Genomic DNA, 24946 nt, shown 5'->3' with positions numbered 1-24946 from the left:
TTTGAAAAAAAATTCATATTGTCACATATATGAATCCCAAAGTAAACAACATAGAATAAGTGACGTAAGTGAACCATGTTACATAAAGTGCAACACTCTTTTATAAGAAATCACAATGGACACACAATTCCTTACATTGTAGATTATATTACTTTGAGAAATATGGCATTTTCCTGGCGTGATCATTTGGAGCCTATGTCCTGGGTCACAAGACTGTGTTTAACATGTGATCACCTCTGTCTTCCTTCTTGACAGTAAGACAAAGGGAGACTACCTATGGACAGGATAGGCCATCAGGCCAGGATGTGTGGAGTGGAGTGGACCTGTTCCCGGCCCCACTTAGATTTCAGACCTCATGGAGCCTGGGAGTGGCAAGGGTTTACATTTCCAGAAACTAGATGTAGAAGGGCCTAGAAGTTTCTCACACCTCAACAGGCTGGCCCTGGGTAATAAATACTGGACCCTTATACCAACTCTCCTGTTCACGTCTGGAGCTGCAGAGGACCCCAGAAGTACTGCCATGTACTTCAGAGGACTGCCCTGCTGACCACAAAGTGCGGCCTTTCTGCTACCAAGGCCTGCCATGCTGCTTGAGGCCTGCCTTATTGCTTGATCCCAGGACGATCCGTGACTCCAGGGCTAGTTGGCGGGCCTCTCGTTCTGAGCTACTGGAACGCAAAAAGCTCCAACCTTGAACCTCCAACCTTGAACCTGCACCTGGACCCTGGCTTAAGTGACTCTTGCCCTCACCGCCAGTCTTGGACTCTTCAGAGTGTTGCTAAAGGTGCCCAAACCACCAATATCAAACTTGGGATGCAGAAAACTTTCCACCAAAAAGTGGCCTGAGAACCCACAGGAGACCAGGGACTTAACCGGCTCGCTGATCCACTCGAGATGCATTGCTTGTTGGCCTGACTTTGTGGTAGCTCCTGATATGTTCTGCTCTGCAGCAACAAATCCAGTTCAGCATCTCCTTTTTGGAAAGGTATCTAGCCTTGTGAACCCTTTGTCCGATACCACCTGCAGCTTCGTCATTCTAGAGCAGCTGTCACTAACCAGTCGGTCGCGCCTAACAAAAAAGAAATATGAATGTCATCATGTAACGCAACTGGTGCACGTGAAAAGCGTTCTAATACCCAATACCTTTGGGTCAAGTTTGTACTATATCAAACTCCGTAAAAAGAAAAAAATATATATATATGTGTGTGGATGAGGTAGCGAAGGCCCAAGGATTTCAAGGCTTTAGACAACACTTGAATAAGCGTAGTTATTCGGTGGATGGAGACACACTCGAAGCTCTGGACCTCTTGGGCTTCAGGGTTAGGGAAACAGTTCTGAAAAGTTGTGAGTGTGATCTCCACATAAGATTGGTTAAGTTTTCCCAGGATTAATATCCGTATTTTTCAGCTTTTGATATGAAGGACAAAAACATCTCGGTTTGCAGCAAAGTTTCTTTATTTTAATTCATGAGATAAGGACAGCCGGCACGTGTTTCGCCCCCTCTTGGCGAATTGCGCCGGGGCGCAAAGGACCTGACCCAGGAATCGCCCTGCCGGGAGGCTTCTAGGATTGTAGGCATTAGCCCAAAAAGAAATGCTTTTATTACTGAAGAATTATATTTTTGTATCACGGACTATGTATAAATCTTGAAAAAGGATTTCTTCAACGTGAATTAACTAATTTAGCCTTGAGAAAGCCCCGGCGCAATTCGCCTAGAGGGGGCGAAACACGTGTCGGCTGTCCTTATCTCATGAATTAAAATAAAGAAACTTTGCTGCAAACCGAGATGTTTTTGTCCTTCATATCAAAAGCTGAAAAATACGGATATTAATCCTGGGAAAACTTAACCAATCTTATGTGGAGATCACCCTCACAACTTTTCATATATATGTGTGTGTGTATATATATATATATATATATATATATATATATATATATATATATATATATATATATATATATATATATATATATATATATATATATATATATATATATATATATATATATATATATTTTTTTTTTTTCGAAACAAGAGGCGGCACAATCAGGATATCTTTTTTCAGCCTTATTTATTTCAAGACTTCACCCCACCAACGCGTTTCGGCCTCACTCGGCCTTGCTCACGGTTGGTTAGTCCATCTACTATGTTTCTATATATACTAGCCCATAGTTAGCCATTTATGAGGCATTATGGGATCTGTAGTTTCATTACATTTCACTGACAAAATAAATTAAAAGAAAGAAAGACTTTGCATGCTTTTAAATCATAGCACTATGGTAACAGTTATATAGTGTTCTTAATACTGGGTATAGTACCCTTTTCTTTCATCAATGTTTATTATTTATTGATTGTTGTTGAGGGTATAGTACCCAATTTTGTTCTGAGGTTATTATTCCAGATGAATATGCAGATCCTCTTCAAAGTTCATCCCCTTCGGGTGTTTAGTTCTGAGTCTGATTATCATGCGCGACTCCATTTGTTGCAGTCTTCGCACCACATCACCACCTCTCTCCATTTTATCCAGTACCTTTGCCCCGAAGAAATGCATTTGTCTCCAATCTCCGTTCTGGCATGCGCTCATGTGTTTTGCAGTGGCATATTGCATGTTGGAGTTTTTGACCGCTCGGATATGTTCCAAAATTCTTTTTTTCAACATGCAGGTTGTGCACCCCACGTATTTCATTCCACACTTACATTCAATTATGTATACAACGTTTTTTGAGGTACATGAGATTTGTTGTTCTATTCTCATTAACTTGCCATCTGGTTCCTCGATCACTTTCATGCTTTTGCCAATCTTGCAAGCTTTGCATGAGTTACAAGGTTGGAATCCTTTCCGTTGCATTTCCAGCCAGTTCTGTTTTGGTTTCTCTTGGAAGTGGCTTTTGACCAGTAAGTCTTTGAGTGAAGTGTTTTTTTTGTATGTTATTAGTGGAGCGTTGCCGATGGTGGTGCCAATGTCAGGGTCCTTTGTCAGTAAATGCCAATATTTTTTCATTATGCGGGCAAGGTTTGAACTTTCTTTGCTGTAGGTCATTATTAGTCTTGGAGGGGTATGGGTTTCACTTTTTTTAGGTTGTTCCATCAGTGTTTGAGTACGTGTTTTTAGGTTGATTTTTCTTTTGCAATTGGTTAACACTCTTTCTTCATAGCCTCTCGCTCTGAATCTGCATTTGCTCTCTTCAATGACTTTCTCTGCATCTTCTGGTACTGAGCAATTTCTTTTTAATCTTGTGAATTCACCATACGGTATACTGCGCAAAAGGGGTGCGGGATGAAAACTTGTACCATGAAGCACACTATTTGTAGCTGTCTTTTTTCGAAATAGAGTGGATTCCAGCTTTTCTTTGTGCACATATATTTTAGTGTCCAAGAAGTCTATTTCCTGTGTGCTCGTGTTGCATGTGAATTGTAGCCCAACTTCGTTCTTATTCAGTTTGTTGAAATAAATTTGAAATTGCTCCTCCGTGCCATGCCAAATAATGAACAGGTCGTCAATATAACGGACCCATAACATTATCCGTTCCAGATCTTGATGGTTTTCTTCATTCCATGCTATGGTTTTTTCCCACCACCCCATGGTGATGTTAGCGTAGTTCGGTGATAGAGAAATGCCCATGGCGGTGCCACAAGTTTGTTTGAATAGTTGTTTGTTGAAAAGAAAGACATTGTTCTTTAGGCATAGATCAATCCATTTTCATTAGCATTTTCGAGTGGTCTAAGTATATGATGTTGCGTTGTTTTGAGATAGTACTCACAGGCCTGCATTCCGATTTCATGGCGGATTGAGGTGTAGAGTGAGACTACATCATTGGTTACTAACAGAAATTCAGGGTTCCAGGTTACATTCATCAGAGTTCTCAAAAAGTCACCAGTGTCTTTTATGTACGATGGAAGACTTTGGGCAATGGGGGCTAGAAATTTGTCAACATAGTTGGAAATGTTCTCATATAATCCGCATGAAGAGACAATGGGCCTCCCTGGTGGTTGATTTAAGGTCTTATGAATTTTCGGGAGAAAATATATACATGGTGTTATTGGATGGTCAATAGTTCGGTATTTTCTCTCTTCCTCATCTATTAAACCATTTTTGTACCACACTTCCAAATGTTCTTGTAGTTCTTTCTTCATGTTTGCAAACGGGTTCATTTCCAATTTTTGGTAATTGTTTTCTTGATTTAGTTGTCTCATTGCCTCCCATGTGTAGTCAGATGTTTTCATGAGGACAATGTTGCCCCCCTTGTCCGCCGGTTTTATGGTGACTTTGTCATTATTCATTAGTGTTTTGATAGCTGCACGTTCAACTTTTGAAAGATTTTCACGTGTCTTGTTCCTAACTTTAGAGAGATTGTCCAGTTCTTTTATTATTGCTTCTGAGAATAGATCTATTTTATTCCCTGGTGATAGTATTGGGTAATAGGCAAGTAGAAGATATGACGTTCATCAGGGCAATGGCAGAACTGGACAAAAATGAAACAAGCGAAGTAATGGACACCCAAGAAGCAGCAGAGCATGCAGGAGTATATATTGGGAGTTCATCAAAAACGGATTTTAAACCCAAATCCACATTCTGTCCAACTATGCCAAAAGACTGCATAGACATTTTTTCTGAAAAAGTCATTAGTGATCTCAAAAAACTGTCGTGGTCAAGCAGCAATGATTTCAATAAATCTCATGCTAATGAAAGACTGGCCTATGAAAAGGTAATGACCAAAATAAGAGAAAGAAGCGATGTAGTTGTGCGCTGGTCGGACAAAGGTGGTAACGTAGTTCTCTGGCCACTAGAGATGTACAATGCTGAAGCGCTATCACAATTGTCCGACAGAGAATGCTACCAAAGGATTAGTGAAACAAATATCATCAACATAAAGGAAAGATACCACAGAAGTCTGTATGACTGGAAAGCGGCGGGAACAATTTCAAAGAATGAATTTGAGTTCCTACGGAACAACTACCCCATTACGCCGAACCTGTACCTAATCCCGAAAGTACATAAGAACCCTACTTGCCCACCGGGAAGACCAATAATCTCTGCCATTGGAGGTCTTTTCGAAAATACAAGCAGATTTGTGGATTCTTTCTTACAGCCCTTTGTAAAGGATCTACCCTCATACACGAGAGACAGTGGCGATTTTTTGAAAAAAATCTATGATATCAGATGGGACTCAGATTATGTTTTTGTCACACTTGATGTTCAAAGTCTCTATACGAGCATAAGACACCATGATGGACTAAATGCTATAAAACACTTTTTGGGAGGCCGCAGTCTAGATCTGTACAAACATACACAAATGTTACTCCAAATGGTTGAGTGGTGTTTAGAAAACAACACATTCAGTTTTGATAAATTACTGTACAAACAGATACAGGGGACGGCCATGGGTACTTGCTTCGCCCCCAGCTATGCTAATTTGCATATGGGCTGGTGGGAGGAGCAAGTACTCAGGGTGAAACATATGGAGGAAATGACAGAAAATGTAATTTTTTATTGTCGATATATAGACGACATTTTCCTAATTTGGAAAGGCAGTGAATCCAGTGCCCGAGAGTTTGCTGAAAGGCTCAATGAAAACAGTCTAAACCTAAGATTTACTTGTGATACGAGTAGGGATAGGATAAATTTCTTAGATCTGGAATTGTCAGCCACAGACAATGAAATTGAAACCCACACCTATCGCAAACCGACTGCAGGTAACACCATCCTGCATGCTTCCAGCTTTCACCCTCCAAATTTAATTAACAGCATACCATATGCAGAGTGTCTCCGCATGAAAAGGAACTGTAGTACAGCCACCTCTTACAGTCACTCCAAAACTGCACTGTTTAACAGATTAAAACTAAGAGGGTATTCTGAACAAATACTAGAAAAAGCAGAACAAAAATGTGACCCAAAAGACAGAAAAGAACTACTGTTCAATGTCAAAACTGCGAAACACAAATCTGAAGTCAACACAGGAATCCCACGCCTCATTACGGGATATAACGCTTACCATAAACAAGTGAGAAGCATAATCTACAGACATTGGCCTATAGTTCGGAATGACCCGATAATAGGCAAATGCTGCATTAGGAATCCACAACTCACGTTTAGGAAAGCAAAGAGCATGAGGGAAGAGCTAGTTAACAATGCCCCAGTGTTGAAAAAGAAGGAACCGCCATGGTTGAAAACCAAAAATGGTTTTTTCAAATGCACTAAGTGCAAAGCGTGTCAGTATGGCACCAATGTTACCCAGGTAAATGTGCCACACAGAAAAACCCCACTAGAGATACGAGCAAATTACTCATGTAAAACAGACTTCGCAGTCTATGTATTGCAGTGTAGCTGTAGTAAATTATACGTGGGTAGCACTATACATCCAGTCCACGTAAGAGTGCTCCAACATCTAAGGGCCATAAAAAATAACGACCCTACGTATCCAGTGGTGAGACATATCAATATGACACACGAAGGCAATGCAGACAACATAAAATATTTTGTAATAGACCATGTGAAGAAAAGCGCAAGAGGGGGTAACAGACAGTTAGCCCTTAGGAGACTGGAATCACGATACATCATTCTCCTAGACAGTAAGACGCCGCATGGCCTTAATGCAGATGAAGCACTTAGTGTACATTTGTGACTACCATAATAATATGAATCGAAACAGGTTCCATGAAGTTCCCAAACCAGTCCTCCGATAACAGAGATCGAAATGCAATTAAGTATACACTCTACATGTCACCTATCTGAATTGTACTATAATTGTATATGCCCACAAAAATTTATTTTGGTTGTCCCCTAAATCTATTGCAATTCCTCACTGCTTTGAACATTACTAGTTGGTGCAAATAACAATTAGCTTAATGTAATATGTATATGATTTTAATCACACAATGTGTTGCCATTGCCCACTTGGGCTGAATTCCAAATTGTTTTATAAAAACAATTTAGTGTGTCACACATACACAATGAACCCCGTGACTTTTGGTTCGTGTTTACAAAACGGGCACTAGACCCAGTATTGTGTTTTCTTAAGTACAACGAAGGTTTTTTGTACTTGTAATGCAGATGCAATTTATTTAATCGTTTCAAACACACAATGATATAAAGTATACATTTATTTGCTTTAAATAATTTGTGAAAAGTGTAATGTTCTTTGGCTAATATTTCACAATCGGCAATGAGATTAATTGTCGATTAGTTATATAGCATGATTTACATGTGGTTAAACCTCAGAATGCTTTTAAAATGTAAGAGCGGTAAAACTACAAGTAACGCCAAAATCCTTTGGTGAGTGTGTAATTGGTAACCATGACTACGGGGAAACCAAACTGAGATCCAATGAAATGCTGACATGTTTAAAAGCAATGACTCACTGTTTGCTCTGTGTTGTGAGCAAGGCGGCTGTGACCGTCGAAACGCGTCAATCCTTTTTGCACTGAGAAAATAAATCTTGTTTCTGAACATGACCCCACGGAGTCAGCGCCTGATTGTCACTGGTTTGGTCAGGATTGGAGATAATATATATATATATATATATATATATATATATATATATATATATATATATATATAAATTTCAACAACGCTTGCTCCAACTGCAACTTCCTGCCGGATTCACATAGAAGACAAGGCAGACCCAGTTTGGTGCTTTGATTTTATTTTTCAGACGCCACCAAAACCCTCACGACGCGTTTCGGCAGATCCCTGCCTTGATCTGTATGTATGTATGTATGTATGTTCACAGCTTTACATGACTGTAGGATTGTAATCCCTGAGTGGGGAAGTCATATCAATAATAAAGCCACTGTGGCGTAAGTGACAATCATCATCCATGAGTACTGCCAAATGACTGTGTAAGCAAAACAAAATAATGTGTGAAAAGATACTCCCCATTAGGGATTAAAGAGTCCATGTGTTATATTGAGGTGATCGGTACAAAATAGAGATGGTCACAATGTGGAGAGTAAAATTGGATTCACATAATGAAAGGTAGTCCAAATGAAATAAGTTATATTATTGCATTTTAGATGGTGTGATTAACAACAAAAAACTGATGAATTGAAACAAAACAAATGAAATGTCTTTTATGTTCATGTTGTGAAAGTGATGTGACTACCTATAAACATTAGTAGCACAGCCATGTCATGTGACCAAGACCACAGGGACTGTCAAAACGCGTAATTGCGAGCGAAGGAAAATAAAACCATGAAATTGCAACTGGTGTCTGCCTTGATCATGTTGTGACAACGTAGAGGGATTGTGGAGTGTGTGTGTATATATCAGTAGGCCTGCTTTGTGGTCCCTTTTGGCTACTAAAACTGGGATTTTTAACTTGACTAAAGATACAATAATTAACAATCCACTGTCCCAAAATGATTCAGTGTAGTCAATTGCAACTATGCAATTGTGTTTTTATTGGTGCCTGTTTACAAGCTCAAAATTGTGTGCTAGTTAACAACCTCTGCTGCAAGTTCAGCAGCCCCCTGAAGCTCTGTCTCCTTTCCTGGATTCCAAAATAAAGCAGCAGCTATAGCGTTAACAATTAAATAAAAATTCTGATCTAGCGCCATCAATCTCGATCACCCATATTTCTAGCTAATCTAGCAATATTCCAAGATTAACCTACTTTAGTGTGAAAATTTTAACTACAAATATTCCAAAACGATTTGGTATTCTAATTTGTAATACACTTGAATTAGTACACCTTTTTAGGTTTTGCCTCGCCAAAAAGATGCGCTCTGCGCATCTTTTTTGCGCAGCAAAAACCTAATGAGAACTGTAGTGTGGCTTTGGGTCGGCCCTCGTCATTCATTGGCTGGCTCCATAAATGGAGCCTAGCCATTGGACGAGGGGCCTGTCCGTCAATGCCGGACCAGACACGGGGGCGTTCCCGAGATTCTTTGGCTTTTGGCTACGTCAGCCGAAAGCCTCTTCTCGGGAACGCCCCCGAATCTGGTCCGGGATTGAGGGCACCCGCCGGGAAAGGGCATGAAGGTCAAACCAAGCTGCAGGGAGGTATCGCCGGCAGCCCGTCATCCGAGGAGATGGTTGGCTGCAGGGAAAGTAGGAGGCATGAAGATTATACCGAGTGGAGCTTCAGAGTGGAGCTTCAGAGTGGAGCTTCAGAGTGGAGCTTCAGAGTGGAGCTTCAGAGTGGAGCTTCAGAGTGGAGCTTCAGAGTGGAGCTTCAGAGTGGAGCTTCAGAGTGGAGCTTCAGAGTGGAGCTTCAGAGTGGAGCTTCAGAGTGGAGCTTCAGAGTGGAGCTTCAGAGTGGAGCTTCAGAGTGGAGCTTCAGAGTGGAGCTTCAGAGTGGAGCTTCAGAGTGGAGCTTCAGAGTGGAGCTTCAGAGTGGAGCTTCAGAGTGGAGCTTCAGAGTGGAGCTTCAGAGTGGAGCTTCAGAGTGGAGCTTCAGAGTGGAGCTTCAGAGTGGAGCTTCAGAGTGGAGCTTCAGAGTGGAGCTTCAGAGTGGAGCTTCAGAGTGGAGCTTCAGAGTGGAGCTTCAGAGTGGAGCTTCAGAGTGGAGCTTCAGAGTGGAGCTTCAGAGTGGAGCTTCAGAGTGGAGCTTCAGAGTGGAGCTTCAGAGTGGAGCTTCAGAGTGGAGCTTCAGAGTGGAGCTTCAGAGTGGAGCTTCAGAGTGGAGCTTCAGAGTGGAGCTTCAGAGTGGAGCTTCAGAGTGGAGCTTCAGAGTGGAGCTTCAGAGTGGAGCTTCAGAGTGGAGCTTCAGAGTGGAGCTTCAGAGTGGAGCTTCAGAGTGGAGCTTCAGAGTGGAGAGTGGAGCTTCAGAGTGGAGAGTGGAGCTTCAGAGTGGAGCTTCAGAGTGGAGCTTCAGAGTGGAGAGTGGAGCTTCAGAGTGGAGAGTGGAGCTTCAGAGTGGAGAGTGGAGCTTCAGAGTGGAGCTTCAGAGTGGAGAGTGGAGCTTCAGAGTGGAGAGTGGAGCTTCAGAGTGGAGAGTGGAGCTTCAGAGTGGAGCTTCAGAGTGGAGAGTGGAGCTTCAGAGTGGAGAGTGGAGCTTCAGAGTGGAGAGTGGAGCTTCAGAGTGGAGCTTCAGAGTGAGTAAGTAATCTTTATTGCTCAGTTAATTAAAACCATTGCAAATATTAGTACATGGGAAAAAATAAAATTATAAAAGTATAAAATGACTATAGGTTCGTGATGTTAATGGTCATTGCTGCAGAAATTTATACCGCTTTTCCACAAAACGTGAGTTAAAATCCGTAAGTCCCTTGTGTTGCATTGGTCCCTTATATTCCTGCGGTGACTGTGTAGAAGGCATTGCCCCTGGGTTTTAAGCCTTGTTGTAATGTGCAACTTTAATTTGCTTCTTGATTTTTACTGCAGCTGGTGTCTGCCATCTGGCTTTCCTGTTTCTTTTCTGCTTTCTCTAGAAATTTTACGAAATGGCATGCTAATTGGATGTTTTTTCCATCGAAGCAAGCCATGACCGCTTGCCGGCATGTTCTTATGCCCAGCTTGTTAAAGGGCACTTTTAGATGTAATCTGCGCTCTGTGTCCAAGCCTTTGCAGGTGCAAATTAGATGTTGAATGTCTTCTTTTGCGCTCCCGCATATTCGGCAGTTGGTTGTTGCTTTGGACCTTTTCCATGGAGGAAGGTGTTTTTGAGATGGGAGTAGGCCCAGCCGTAGATGCAAGAACTTCTCCTTTATGCTCCTGGTATAAACCCAGCTCCTAGGTAACTTTGGTTGAGGCTGCTTGTGTAGCTTTTAATGACCATCCAGCCGTGCGCACGTTTGGCTAGGCTTGCTTTGTCCTCTATAAATGAGATAGCTCTAACAGATTTGTTAACTAGCTGTTTGAAGGTGTTATGGGACCCGCTGCATTTCCAGGCTTCTTGTAGGCACAAGGTGTTTATTGATTGGTTTAAATATTTTGCGGCCGCGCTGTTGCTCTTTCTTTCTATCTCTTTCCATAGGTAGAAGTTGAGACTAGCAGCTTCTCCTCTCTGGATTTTGTGCCATCTTTTGGCATAGGCACCCATTCGCTCCAGCGTTTGGTTTCTTAGGCCAAATTCCAGCCTTATTTGTGCCGGCGAGGTGTAAGTGGGCAAACTGAATATCATTCTGATCGCCTTCACTATTGTGCTATTCAATTGCTGAGCGTCTCTCCCTCGTAGGCATTCGCTTCCATACGTTATGGCTGGTGTCAATTTTGCCTGAAATACTTGAAGCAGGGGGGTAAAGCTTCGGCCAGCTACTTTCGTTTTTAGGCCCCTTAGTGCTATTGCTATGCTGATACCCCTTCGTTTGATTGCTTCCTTTTGCTGTTGAAATGAGCCCTTGATGTCCACAATTACGCCGAGGTACTTGTATTCCTCCACTTTTTCAAGTGTGTGCCCTCCCATGTGCCAGCAGTGCCCTACTGATGATCTTTTGGCATTAATCCTCATTGTTTTGGTCTTTGTGAGGTTGATGCTTAGGCTGTTCTCTGTTGCGTAATTAAAGGTTGTGCTGATTAGGTGTTGTAGCCCTATCGGTGTTCTACTAATTAGGACAATGTCGTCAGCGTACATTAAATTTGAGAGAGTGAAGCCACCTATGCTTGGAGCATGAGAGTTGCTTTCATCCAGCTTCTGTGCTAGGTCAGACATAAAGATGTTAAATAATGTTGGCGCCAGCACGCACCCTTGTTTTAAGCCTTTTGTGGTTTGTATTTTCCTTGATAGGAGGTCTCCTGTTCCTAACTTGACTTGAACCCAAGTGCCCGTATGTAATAAGATTAGCTGTGTTAGTAATCCCGATGGAATGTTCCTGTCTTCCAGCTTTGACCATAGCAAGTTCCTGTTGATGTTGTCAAACGCTGCGGCGAAGTCAATAAAACATAAGTACAAGGGCAGATTAGCTGTCTTCGAGGCGTCGATGAGGAGTGAGAGGGCCAGAATGTTTGTTGATGTGCCCAGTTCTTTTCGGAATCCTGTCTGGGTGATGGGAATTACTGCATTTGCTTCCGACCATTCTGTGAGCTCTTCTAGTAGAAGGCCAGCATAGTATTTGGCCTCGTTGTCAATTAAGGCTATTAGTCTGTAATTTTTGGGATCCTTTGCGTCGCCTTTTTTATGAATTGGTGCTAGTATCGAGCCTCTCCACGATGCAGGAATTGTTGTGGTGTCTATTACCTGTTTGAAAAGAGGTAGTAAGACCATAGCCCAATATTCTGGGTTTTGTTTGTAGAGAATTGGCGGTATCCCGTTGGGGCCTGGTGCTCCCTCCGCTTTTCCTTTAACGATCCTGCTTATAATTTGTTTTTCGGTAGGATTTAATGCAGTAATGTCCTGTTTTGGGGGCCCAGCTCGAGTTTTTCTGCCCTCCTCTGGTCGTCTGTTTGTTGCCGGCTCTTTTGCTGTGTTGAAGTGGGCCTGAAGGTAGTTGGACCAGGCATCTTCAGTTAAGTGGGAGTCTATGCTAGTGTTTCTAGAATACTGGAGTTTGTTGACGGTCTTCCAGAATCTACCGCTCGTGTTGATTCCTTTTGCGTCATGTAGAAGTCTGGCCCATAACTCATCCTCTGCTTCCCTTTTTTCGTGCCATATGGAGCTTCAGAGTGGAGCTTCAGAGTGGAGCTTCAGAGTGGAGCTTCAGAGTGGAGCTTCAGAGTGGAGCTTCAGAGTGGAGCTTCAGAGTGGAGCTTCAGAGTGGAGCTTCAGAGTGGAGCTTCAGAGTGGAGCTTCAGAGTGGAGCTTCAGAGTGGAGCTTCAGAGTGGAGCTTCAGAGTGGAGCTTCAGAGTGGAGCTTCAGAGTGGAGCTTCAGAGTGGAGCTTCAGAGTGGAGCTTCAGAGTGGAGCTTCAGAGTGGAGCTTCAGAGTGGAGCTTCAGAGTGGAGCTTCAGAGTGGAGCTTCAGAGTGGAGCTTCAGAGTGGAGCTTCAGAGTGGAGCTTCAGAGTGGAGCTTCAGAGTGGAGCTTCAGAGTGGAGCTTCAGAGTGGAGCTTCAGAGTGGAGCTTCAGAGTGGAGCTTCAGAGTGCAGAGTTCAGATTCAGAGTGGAGCTTCAGAGTGCAGAGTTCAGATTCAGAGTGGAGCTTCAGAGTGGAGCTTCAGAGTGGAGCTTCAGAGTGGAGCTTCAGAGTGGAGCTTCAGAGTGGAGCTTCAGAGTGCAGAGTTCAGATTCAGAGTGGAGCTTCAGAGTGCAGAGTTCAGATTCAGAGTGGAGCTTCAGAGTGCAGAGTTCAGATTCAGAGTGGAGCTTCAGAGTGCAGAGTTCAGATTCAGAGTGGAGCTTCAGAGTGCAGAGTTCAGATTCAGAGTGGAGCTTCAGAGTGCAGAGTTCAGATTCAGAGTGGAGCTTCAGAGTGCAGAGTTCAGATTCAGAGTGGAGCTTCAGAGTGCAGCTTCAGAGTGCAGAGTTCAGATTCAGAGTGGAGCTTCAGAGTGGAGCTTCAGAGTGCAGAGTTCAGATTCAGAGTGGAGCTTCAGAGTGGAGCTTCAGAGTGCAGAGTTCAGATTCAGAGTGGAGCTTCAGAGTGGAGCTTCAGAGTGGAGCTTCAGAGTGGAGCTTCAGAGTGGAGCTTCAGAGTGGAGCTTCAGAGTGCAGAGTTCAGATTCAGAGTGGAGCTTCAGAGTGGAGCTTCAGAGTGGAGCTTCAGAGTGGAGCTTCAGAGTGGAGCTTCAGAGTGGAGCTTCAGAGTGGAGCTTCAGAGTGGAGCTTCAGAGTGGAGCTTCAGAGTGCAGAGTTCAGATTCAGAGTGGAGCTTCAGAGTGGAGCTTCAGAGTGGAGCTTCAGAGTGCAGAGTTCAGATTCAGAGTGGAGCTTCAGAGTGGAGCTTCAGAGTGCAGAGTTCAGATTCAGAGTGGAGCTTCAGAGTGGAGCTTCAGAGTGCAGAGTTCAGATTCAGAGTGGAGCTTCAGAGTGGAGCTTCAGAGTGGAGCTTCAGAGTGCAGAGTTCAGATTCAGAGTGGAGCTTCAGAGTGGAGCTTCAGAGTGCAGAGTTCAGATTCAGAGTGGAGCTTCAGAGTGGAGCTTCAGAGTGCAGAGTTCAGATTCAGAGTGGAGCTTCAGAGTGCAGAGTTCAGATTCAGAGTGGAGCTTCAGAGTGGAGCTTCAGAGTGCAGAGTTCAGATTCAGAGTTCAGATTCAGAGTGGAGCTTCAGAGTGGAGCTTCAGAGTTCAGATTCAGAGTGGAGCTGCAGAGTGGAGCTTCAGAGTTCAGATTCAGAGTGGAGCTGCAGAGTGGAGCTTCAGAGTGCAGAGTGGAGATTCAGAGTGGAGCTTCAGAGTGCAGAGTGGAGCTTCAGAGTGTCAAGAGCAATGCCAATAGCTCTAACTTTAACAAAGGCAAAACCATTGCATTGTAAATGCTTGTTAAAATAGTGGTGGTTCTTGATTTGTTCAAACAAGTCTGTGTTTTCCAACTAGTAGCAAAGTATTCTAAAATGATCTCTTGAATCCCTACAGGGAGTTGAACACCTTTTGGTTACTCTGTATCCGCAATAGCTGGTCGGAGCCTAATCTTAAACCCTCATCTGCAAAGATTTATAATAGAACCTTAGTTAATGGTACATTTGCCGGGGTTTATTTAGGGGAACTTCCATGATCGTTACCTTGCGATGCCTTATTAGTGGAATCAAAATTAGCAAACAATCTAGATGTGGCTGTTTTCATAAATGCTTTGATACAGACCTTAGAATGTCTCTTTAGGTAGTGATCTGAAGCCCAAATTAATCGGACCACTAGCTACGGCAGCCGTAACCAGGACTGATTTATTCAAATTGCCCTGCCAGTGGGTGGGGAATTCACTTAAATCATAAACAATGCTTTCATTTGTGACAATATATTACTTACAAGGGAGTAGTTGGTTCTGATCACACAAATTCAGTCACTTTAAGGATTAAAGTTGATATTTCCATGGCTGTATGGCACCTTCGTAAATGGAACACATCTGTTGTGCAAAGATGCCTGATAGTTGGTAACGGACCGGTTTGCAGATGCTTCTCCATGGGGCAATGGACTTTAGGTGTGGGTGATTCTCCTGCAGTGACTTTGCCAATTTGTTGACCACTTCTGCATACCTTGTTTTTTTGCAGCTCTCTGAATAATGGCAGCAGCTTTTTTTAAGGTAGTCCATAGTCTGCAGTGCACAAGGTGCTGCTAACTCCTCATATTTATTTCTAGATTCTGTTGCAAAGCAAACACAAGGAGCGCTGAAACATTCCTGACACTCACCTCCCAGTCACAGATCTGGGTGGAATCCATCATCTTTCTTTAGCTCACCTCGCCACTTCAGACCCAGCCATATGCAAATCAGTCTTGACCTGTTCATTATGGGAACAGTCCAGCCTGAAATGCCGAGCCAGTTCTTCCCTGGATCAGAAACAAGCACCCTGGGTCCGGTTTTGGGGTCACACCGCTCATCGGCCTGGCTAGCTTGAATCCAGTGGCAAATTGAGCAAGGGACCCACGTCTCGGCATACCCTGCCAACTTAGGGCGAACACAAGGAAATGATGGACGGAGTGTTGAAACCTTTCAGACCCTCACCACAGTCACTGATCTGGGTTGAATCCATCATCGTTGTTTAGCTCACTTCTCCACGCATGTCTTCGCTAGATTCTATTGCATGCATTGCAGTCCAATGAATTGGAGTCACTCCCTCGACACAATCCTCTGTGATTCTGTAAATAGGTGAATCTGGATTCAGATTTTTGTTGTCGTTTTTTTTACTACTGGGCAACCCCCTCCGCCCCCCCCGCCCCCCGAAGAGATTTTGTCTTGTGTTATGGTTATAAGGCTAGCTTTTTATAGTTCTAGCCACCTGATTGCTCTACTGTGTAAGAGTGAGTAGTGGGTTTAAATCTCCCCCCTCAATCTCCATGTCAACATCAAGATTTACACTAAATGTAATAACCTACTTTTTTTATAACACAATTATATTAATTTTAGTCAACATCTCAACGAATGCAGAGAGAAAATCGTAAGCAATAACGTTAGAGATGAGACATCATGTCCCCTTCCCTACCAACCATAATACCCCCCCTCCAATCAACGATCTATGGCAATACAAATAATTTTGTAGCTATGTTGGTAGTATTGCAATACAAGATCTCCAAGGTAAACAAACAATAAATGTAACCCTAAACATGACTTTGTAGTATCTTGGTATTCTTTTGTTCTGTCTCTTTTCTTATTGCTTTCCATTGTTTCCTTCCTTTTAAAGTTCTGTAAGAAGAGAGGATGGTTTATATGGTGTAAGAAGGGTGGATGGTTTATACGTTTTTTCCATTCTTCTCTCTTGTTCTCTTTTTAAGGGTGTTTCCTCTTTACTGTTCTTTTTTTCCGCTTTTGCTCAATTTACTTACTTTCATTTTCTTCTGTTCTCCGTTCCTGTTTTTAGCTTTTTGTTTTCTGTTTAAGGAGATAGGATAATGTAGTATCTTGGTATTCTCAATGCTATCCCTCTCTACCTCTATTGGAATGTTCATGTGATGCATCTATCAGAATGTAGGTGATCTGCCTGACAGATTACAGTTGGCTGGGCTGAGCACCATGTTGGATGCTCCTGGTGGGGTCTCTCTATACAACTTGGAATAAAGCATCACGAAATACTACTCCACGTGTGGACTTCTCATCATTACATTCTTGTTTTTAGAATCTGGTCTCTTGCTCTAGAAAAATGTTTCCTGCTATTTTTAAAAGCAGGAAAATCTCTCCATTCCCTTTAACAAAATATATTCAAAATCTTGAACTGCATCTGAAGACCAGAACACTAAGGTTTGTTCAATAGCCACTTCCTAGTGCTTTGCAAGAAAGATGTTTAGCAGATATCATGACCTGCCTCCTTCACGTAGTGCTCTGCTTTTTTTTTTTTTCAGCGAGAGGCAGATCGTAACCAGGATCTGGTCAATCGTATAAAGCAACTTCAGGACAAAGAAACGGAAGCCAATAATAAGCTGGTGGAACAAGTTGAGATGAATAAGACTTTCAAGAAGAGCATGGAAGCTCAGAGCAAGAAGCTGCTGGAGAAGGAGAGCAAACTGTCTGAAGCGAACAAGGTAAAGGTTGTGCCTTAAGGGGTTGAAGTCACGAAGGAGTCACTAGCCTTTCTGATTTTTAATCTTGTTGTTGAAGAACAGTCTGTCAATATATTGTATCTGTGAGGGTTCCTTATTTTGTTGGGAACCTTACCAACTATGACTAAAACGTGGGGAGGAATTGATAGCAGACAATGAATAATGGGCCTATCTAAAATGCCCGCTCGTATTATGGACCAGCACGTTAAAGGCATAGCTGACTGTGTCCCGTGACCCACTGAACTGCAAGGCATAGTGTTTGGTACAGTGTTCATTCCAGCAGCTTATAGCACAGTTACGATAGAGGGCTTTGTTGGGTGTTGCTGAATGTGACAATCTAGGAACCCACACCTGCACTGTAGATAAAGGTACTATTTCTTTACCTATGTGATAGTGTTGCTGCTGTCTCGGTTTTGACAGCAGGTAGCATTTTCTTCTTAGAAACAGCATAACCTTTGAATAATTGCATAACATAAGTAAAGAGGTACCCATGGCACTAGAATTATGCAACCATGACCATTGTTCTGTTAGCAGCTCTCTCAAAACCATTTTAGATTCACAAAGATAACCTGTATCCATCAGACGTGGAGACCTTGTACCAGTGGCTCAAGGAAAGAACTACTAGAGAAAGAGGAGGCAACTATGGAATGTTTTTAAACATGTAAACATGGTTCACCTTATGAATTTATTTTCTCTTCTTTTGTTTGTTGTTTTGAATACGTTTTTATTTTTGCTTAAATGAGAGCAAAAGCCAAGCCTTGTGCAAAACATGCAAGTAATGCTAGCAATTCTGCTTCTTCGCTCCACAATTCCACTCAAAGCTATATGTCCATATCCTAGAAAGCAGAGAGCCGTACCTCTGGTCGTGCCACTTGAAAAAGCCAGTAAGCCAAGAAATCAGACGCCACTATTAAATGTCAACTGGGTATGGGCTCGGAGCGTAACTCATTGTCAAGGAGTCCAGGTCTAGATGAGCTAGGTTGAAAGAAGCTTCCTTGATGATCTTCCCAGTCTTTCCATATTTTGATACACTTGCAGGAGCACCCTCTAACCTGATATACCAGACGTTACAGGCCCATACAGAAATCCATGTCCTTTGCCCACCCTTCACAGGAATGTCCCTTCACATTCTTCCATGCCCTCGAAAGGTCTCGATTGGCACCAAGTAGTCCCAACCTGAGCAGCACCCTCTGACATCAGTTACTCTCTACATCCTCTGCAATTTGTAACTGGGCCAGTTTCTGCTCCCTGGGGATCATTCAACCCAACACTGTCTCCAAGGTTCTCAGCACTTACTCTCAGGAGAGTGATGAGGTGGGACAGCTCCAAAAGGTGTGTAATAAATCGCCATTAAAGTCACTGTATTGCAGGCAGTTCCCCGAGGTTATCAGTCCCATATTTAATAGTCATGTCTGAGCACTGTATTTGCGGTGCAGTAATATAAGTTGCATAAGACTTAAATGAGCAGCCACCACTTACTCCCTTCGAGCTTCTGTTGCCTTCCTCCAGTCCCTGTCCTCAGTCTGGTCTAGATCCTGAGACCATGTCTCCCTCACTGTCACCATAGTGTCTGGCTGGTGATGCCACAGTGCTTGATAGAGAGCCGACAGCTTATGCACTTTGACAGTCAGCATGATTTTTGCCTCTACAGTTGAACAGGCTGGAATTTCAGTATCTGATGTTAAATAGGGGGTGAGGGGGTGTCGAAGTTGGAGATAATGAACACTTGGAGCAATGAATTTGGTATTCCAACTGCAGCTCTGATAAAGCCTTAAGGGACCTATGTATGAGGACTCCCCTGTGTCCTGATGCCGATGGCACCCCATTTGGCAAATCCCCAAAGGGCCGATAGATGGGGAAGTCTTGTTCCCTCCATAGTGTGGTCTCTAGCATCAACCAGTTAGCCCATCCTGCAACTTTCATGGCCGCTTTCCATATTGTCAATACCACTTGTGTGGAAGTGGCCATAGTGCGCAGCCAGTTGCCACTGTATAGAAAATGTGGAGGCCAGTTGCGGCCCAGAACCAATCTGTCCACAGCGTAGGCCCGGGTCCCCGAACTCCTCAACCCACCAGTTTTTTAGCACCAGAAGCTGTACTAATGGGATAATCCATGATGAGTCAAAGGACCTGGGTACAATGTAGTAAAGATACAAAAGGGTCCTGATGTCCCTTATTGGATGGACCAAAAAAGGCGGTGGCCTCTCAACTTAGTCACTGAAAAGTTTACACATAATAATTGTTATACAAGTGACAGAAAATTCTTTACTACACAACAGGGAAAGACAAAACTAAATAGATTTTTGATATGTATATTCTCTTATTATATGGAACAACAAAATCAATAAAAATAAACATATAAAAGATATTTCAGAAGACGGTTACTCTAAAAAGACTGCAGAAGAAAAGTGCTAGTGTGAGGTAGTAGGAAAAAGGAAAATTCAAAGAAAAGTAAGTACAGAACATAGTTTCATAGTTTTACAAAGTGGACAAATGGTTTCCGTTAGTTACACACGCCAACACTGACAAAGCCGTTAGGCGAAACGCGTCTGTTGGAGGGGGAGGGGATCTGCAATAAACACTGTTAAAATCTGATGGCCAGAGTGCTTTCCATGTCTTCAGTTTGGAACGAATGCTGACACGTTGTGAAAAAAAAAATGTATGTATATGTATAGTAGAGCAAATTGCGCAAGCGCTTCAGGAGGGCTCACCGCTTCATCTGACCCTCCGGTCTGTGTTTGGCTCCTCTGCAATGTTCACAGGTTCCCCTGAATTAAAATTGGGTCCGACGCGTTTCGGGGCCACAAACGCCCCTTCCTCATGGACTGTGCGCAGTTCAACACCATGTTCTCTTCACGCTGGTCAAACGCGTTTTAGTTTAAACAGCTGGCGTCGTCCTCCCTGAGTGGGTGGAGTCTGGCAACAGCGGGACTCATGGTCAACGTAGTCCTGTGAAGTGAAATAAAATGGTAACCTTGAGTAGGCTGGCGTGTCTGCACTTTCATTACTGTCATTAAGATCCTTAAGTAGGATGGGAGGGAAGCTGCGGGCATCACGTTTTATTCAAATGGATGGTGTGCTGACAGGCCAGTGGTTCTGTACTTTCCACTGCGAACTTGGACAAATGAATCTGATATTGCGGGACCCACTGTGGGTGTGAATAGTGGCATACAAGACTACAAGTCCCAGGAATCAATGCGCTACTGAAGCGATGAAATGTGAAGCTGTTACTACTAAAGACAGCCTTAAATGGGACGACTTGAGCCTCACAAACACCGCACTGCCAGAATTGCCCACGAGGAAGGAGCGGACAGCTCAAACTCGTTGGGCAGACCAGATTAAAATTACGGAGGCTGTTCATCACCGCTATGAAATAAAGAGAGTTTTTACCTCACTGCTGCTCGAGTGCTTTTCTATTGCAGAGCCATTGCTAATATATATATATATATATATATATATATATATATATATATATATATATATATATATATATATATATATATATATATATATATATATATATATTATTTCTCAAATACAAATCGCTGGCTCGCACTATATCCAGCACCACTCGCCGCAACGCTGGACACAGACTCAGAGTAAGTGCTGAAGATGATTTTATTTTCCCGATGCCAAGACTCATTTTGCAGCACACAGCCGCTTGTGTATATATATGTGTATATATATATATATATATATATATATATATATATATATATCCAGTCTTGCCAAACTTGTACATTTTGAAGAAGGCGCTGACACCATGAATCTGAATCCAAACTAGATTTATTCGATCAGTATCTGCTTAGACGCGTTTCGGCGTTGCCGCCTTGTTCACTACATCTGCATTTACATTTCGTTTCTAAATATATACAAAAAGAGTCATGGGCGTGTATCAATTAGCATACAGGTTCAATCCAGATGTTGCCATGGTTACATTGAGGCTAACCTGTATTTTGAAAAGGTCTTTTTTCAGTTTTTACACATATGACACGCATTACATCAGAAATATTTTTCAAACATGATATAAATTCTTAAAATCACCAAAACATGTGTTTAAAATAATATTTGCAACCTTTTCGTCATGTAGCATGTTAATAATCACAGCTAACATTAAGGTAAATAGCATTGCATGGAATTCTCGTGAGAAAAATACTAATTAGCACACTTTGCTACTGTTTCCCCGTGTACTTGCCATGGATGTTCCTAATAAAAGGTCCTGTTTTAGTAGGCCCTCTGGTTTGCCTGTGTCACCATCGTACAGACCTCCCAAACATGTCAGCGTGTCTGTTTGGACATGCCCGCCAGCCAGGTTAGCCGCGTCGTGCCGCAGACTAGAAATACCGCTGTAAGTAGTGCGCGCGCTTAGGCTGCTAATGTGTTTACATGTGTTTACATGCCCATTGATGCCGCTTGTAATCATGCGGCCAAATTCTATGTAGTGCTGCCCGAGTGGGCTTAACTACTCGTTTGGTATTGCGTGGCAGTTACAGTTATTAACGTTGGTTACTGGTTTGTACGTTAATCACTGTTGTTAGTTTAAAGTCAGTAGCGTTTAATATTATAAACTATGCCACGTCTGGAATTGGGGTTGGGGTATTAGCGCGTGTGCCTTTTACGAAAAAACATCTAAAATGTATAGAGTGAGTGGACGGGGGGTACCTGAGGCAAAGTGTCTAAGTGTGAATTGTAAGGTGTGGAATAGGGTGATGAGTGCTGTGTACTTGGACATAATCCTATGTCTGAGATGTGCTCAAGTTGTGCCCATATGTGACCCGGGAATTGTGTAGTAGATGAACTGCAGATGTTTCACGAATTGGTACTTGGGGGAAAGAGGGATGCCACATAGATGTATCAAAGTTTACTGGTTATAAGTGGACACTTAACATCTGATATTTAAATGCCCCCGGGTTACCACATACTGGGACAGGATATTTGACTTTGTCAACAAAGCCCTGCACATTTCTCTCCCGAGAGAATTTGCTACTCTAGTTATGGGCTCTTCCAAAGCTGTCACTTTAAATGAAAACGACAAAGCCCTACTTGATCTTTTACTGACAGCGGCGGTTAAAGTCATAACGTCCAACTGGAAAGATACAGCCAAAGCCTCCTTCCCCCATTGGCTCAACTGGGTTTCTAACCTCAGGGGTGCCGATACCATTGCACTTGCCTCTCACCCCTGGCGCCCACAACACAGGAAAATATGGGCCTCACTTGACGCTCACTTTGATCTCTTCAAACCTCCGTGAGTCACCTAAAACTTTGTTATTGCAAGCAATTTCTCATTATGTTACTTGATGGTCGTGCTTCACCCTACTGTGCTATATAACCGATCTATCTGCCTGCTGACATATGCCTTTGTGTTGTACGGACTTGATGCTTAACTATCATTTTCTTTATTTACCTGTTTATTTTTCCCCCGCATGTTATGTTACTCCATATTATGTTACTTCACCGCTTCTCGACTTATTATGTACCTGTACCATGAACTTTATCTGCTATTATTTGTTCTGTTCATATCACTACCAAACTCTCTCAATAAAAAATTTTGTGAAATAAGTGGACACTTAAGGCTTCGTCCGCATTCAGGCCGAATGGGATCTTGGAGTTAAGGAGTATAATGTACCTTGACTCCAGGCGGCGCAACGCTAGGGTGCGGTTGCCTCCCCTCATGTTTTTCGGAATGCTATCGATTTACAAAATACTGGATATTTTTAGCATTACCGTTATGGCTCTCATGTATATGCCTGGCTACGGGGTACGTTGGATCATTATTGGCGATTGCTCGCAGATGCTGTAAGATCCGTACGTGTGCTGGATGAATAGTGGAACCTACATATTTTTTACCGCATGAACATGCTAGCACGTAAACTGCGAAGTCTGTTTTACATGTGAATGCGTCTCTTAGAACATACGGTTTAATCCTGAACGGGACTTGTACTTTGGTAGTGTTCACGCCATGGGTGCAGGCTTTGCATTTTGAACACTTTTTGAAGCCCCTTTGGGAATCTAACCAATTTTTGGTCTTTTTGAGAGCTGGCGCATTGCATACCAGTTCTTCCCTCATAGATTTTGCTTTCCTGAATTTTATTAACGGGCTGGTGCCCACTGATTCACCTATGCTTGGGTCTCCCCGAACTAGAGGCCAGTGTCTTGTCAGGATTTTGCGTAGGTTACTATGGTATCTGTTGTAACCAGTTATTAGTCTGGGAGGATCTTTACTGTTGGGCTCAGTTGTGGTTTTTGTTGTAGTCACAGGGAAAATTAGATCTTTCCTATTTTTACCTCTACATTTGTCTTCGGCCCTTTGGCAAGTGCTGTTAGTATACCCTCTTTTTCATAGTCTTTTAAACAACTCTAGTTTGGCATTGGAGAGTCCCTCATTGGTGCAACAGTTCCGTGTCATTCTCAGGCACTCTGCATAGGGAATCGACTGTTTTAATGGTGTTGGATGGAAGCTGTGCGCATGTAGCGGGGCATTTCCTGCAGTAGGTTTTCTATATGTGCGTGTCTGTATTTTGTTGTCTTGCACATACAGTTCGAAGTCAAGGAATTGGATATTGACAGCATTTGTGTTACATGTAAACTTTAGGTTCAGTACATTTTCATTTAGAGCCAGTGCAAATCTTTCTGCTTCATCACCACTACCTTGCCATAAAATGAAAATGTCGTCAATATACCTCTTGTACATCACCACATTGTTTAACATAGTGTCTCTGTGTTGGACTCTCAGGACCTGCTCCTCCCACCAGCCCATGTGTAGATTCGCATAGCTGGGGGAGAAGCAAGTACCCATGGCTGATCCCTGGAGTTGTTTGTAATGAAGTCTGTCAAAAATAAAGATGTTATTTGTCAGACACCACTCGGCCATTTCCAATACCATTTGTGTGTGCTGGTAAAGTTCAATGGGTCTGTTTCCAAGGTAGTATTTCATGGCATTGAGGCCGTCTCGATGTCTAATACTGGTATAGAGTGACTGGACATCCAGTGTCATGAACCTGTAATTGTCATGCCAGTCAACATCAAAGATTTTTGCCAGGAAGTCACTTGTGTCTCTGATGTAGGCAGGGAGTTTTTTGACCTCTGGTTGAAGGAAAGAATCAATGAAAATGCTCGTTTTTTCAAAAAGGCTGCCAATTGCTGATATTATCGGCCTTCCAGGTGGTATTTGTTCATTTTTGTGAACCTTAGGTATTAAGTAAAGTTGAGGTGTCATCGGATAGTTGTTCTTTAGGTAATTAAATTCATCCTTACTGATGAGCCCCATTCTCTTCCATCTATACAACTCATTGTGATACTTTTCTTGTACGCCTACGTTGTGAGTAGGGCTTACCCTCATGTAGCAATCCTTGTCTTGAAGTTGAGTTAGGGCTTCATGGTTGTACATTTGGAGGGGCCACAGTACCACATTGCCCCCCTTGTCTGACCATCTGACTACCACATCTGATCTTGATTTGATCTTTGTCATTAGGTTGTTGTATTTCCTTCTGTGGTCTTGGTTTTCTTGCCAATATTCTTTTGTACTTTGTAGGGACAGATTTTTTAGATCTATAATGACGTTGTCTGAGAATAGGTCCAGGTTGTCTTTACCCATTATTGGCATGAATTGGGACTTGGGTTTGAAATTAGTCTTGACTGATGCGCAAATGTTAATTTCCGATGTGGATGCTGCTCCACTAGGTGTTATGCCTTCACCTATATTTTCTTGTTCAAGGTCTATTAAATCCTGCAGAGCTTCCATATTTGCCACTGACAGTTGTTGAGCATGCTCGCCCAACTGTGTTGAGATCGGTCGTTTTTTGGCGTTAATGAAATATTTTTGCAATTTTAGTTTTCGGACATATTGAAACAAATCGATTCGGGTTTGGGCATAATCAAAGTTAGTGTTAGAACAGTAAGACAATCCCAGAGATAAAATTTCAAGTTCTTGTGTACTGAATTCCATGT

General features: G+C 42.7%; 1 protein-coding gene across 2 annotated transcripts in view; it reads left to right on the top strand.

Moving 5' to 3' along the window:
• MAD1L1 (mitotic arrest deficient 1 like 1) overlaps positions 1–24946 on the top strand; it is a 2106297-nt gene that overhangs the window by 40720 nt on the left and 2040631 nt on the right. For both annotated transcript variants that reach the window (XM_086940612.1, XM_086940613.1), the window contains exon 4: positions 16803–16982. In XM_086940612.1, the coding sequence (XP_086796738.1) occupies positions 16803–16982 (180 nt within the window). The remainder of the gene's footprint in view (positions 1–16802; positions 16983–24946) is intronic.

Source organism: Lissotriton vulgaris, chromosome 10 (genome assembly GCF_964263255.1).
Source record: "Lissotriton vulgaris chromosome 10, aLisVul1.2, whole genome shotgun sequence".
Lineage (NCBI taxonomy): Eukaryota > Metazoa > Chordata > Amphibia > Caudata > Salamandridae > Lissotriton > Lissotriton vulgaris.
This window is presented reverse-complemented; position numbering and strand designations above follow the sequence as displayed.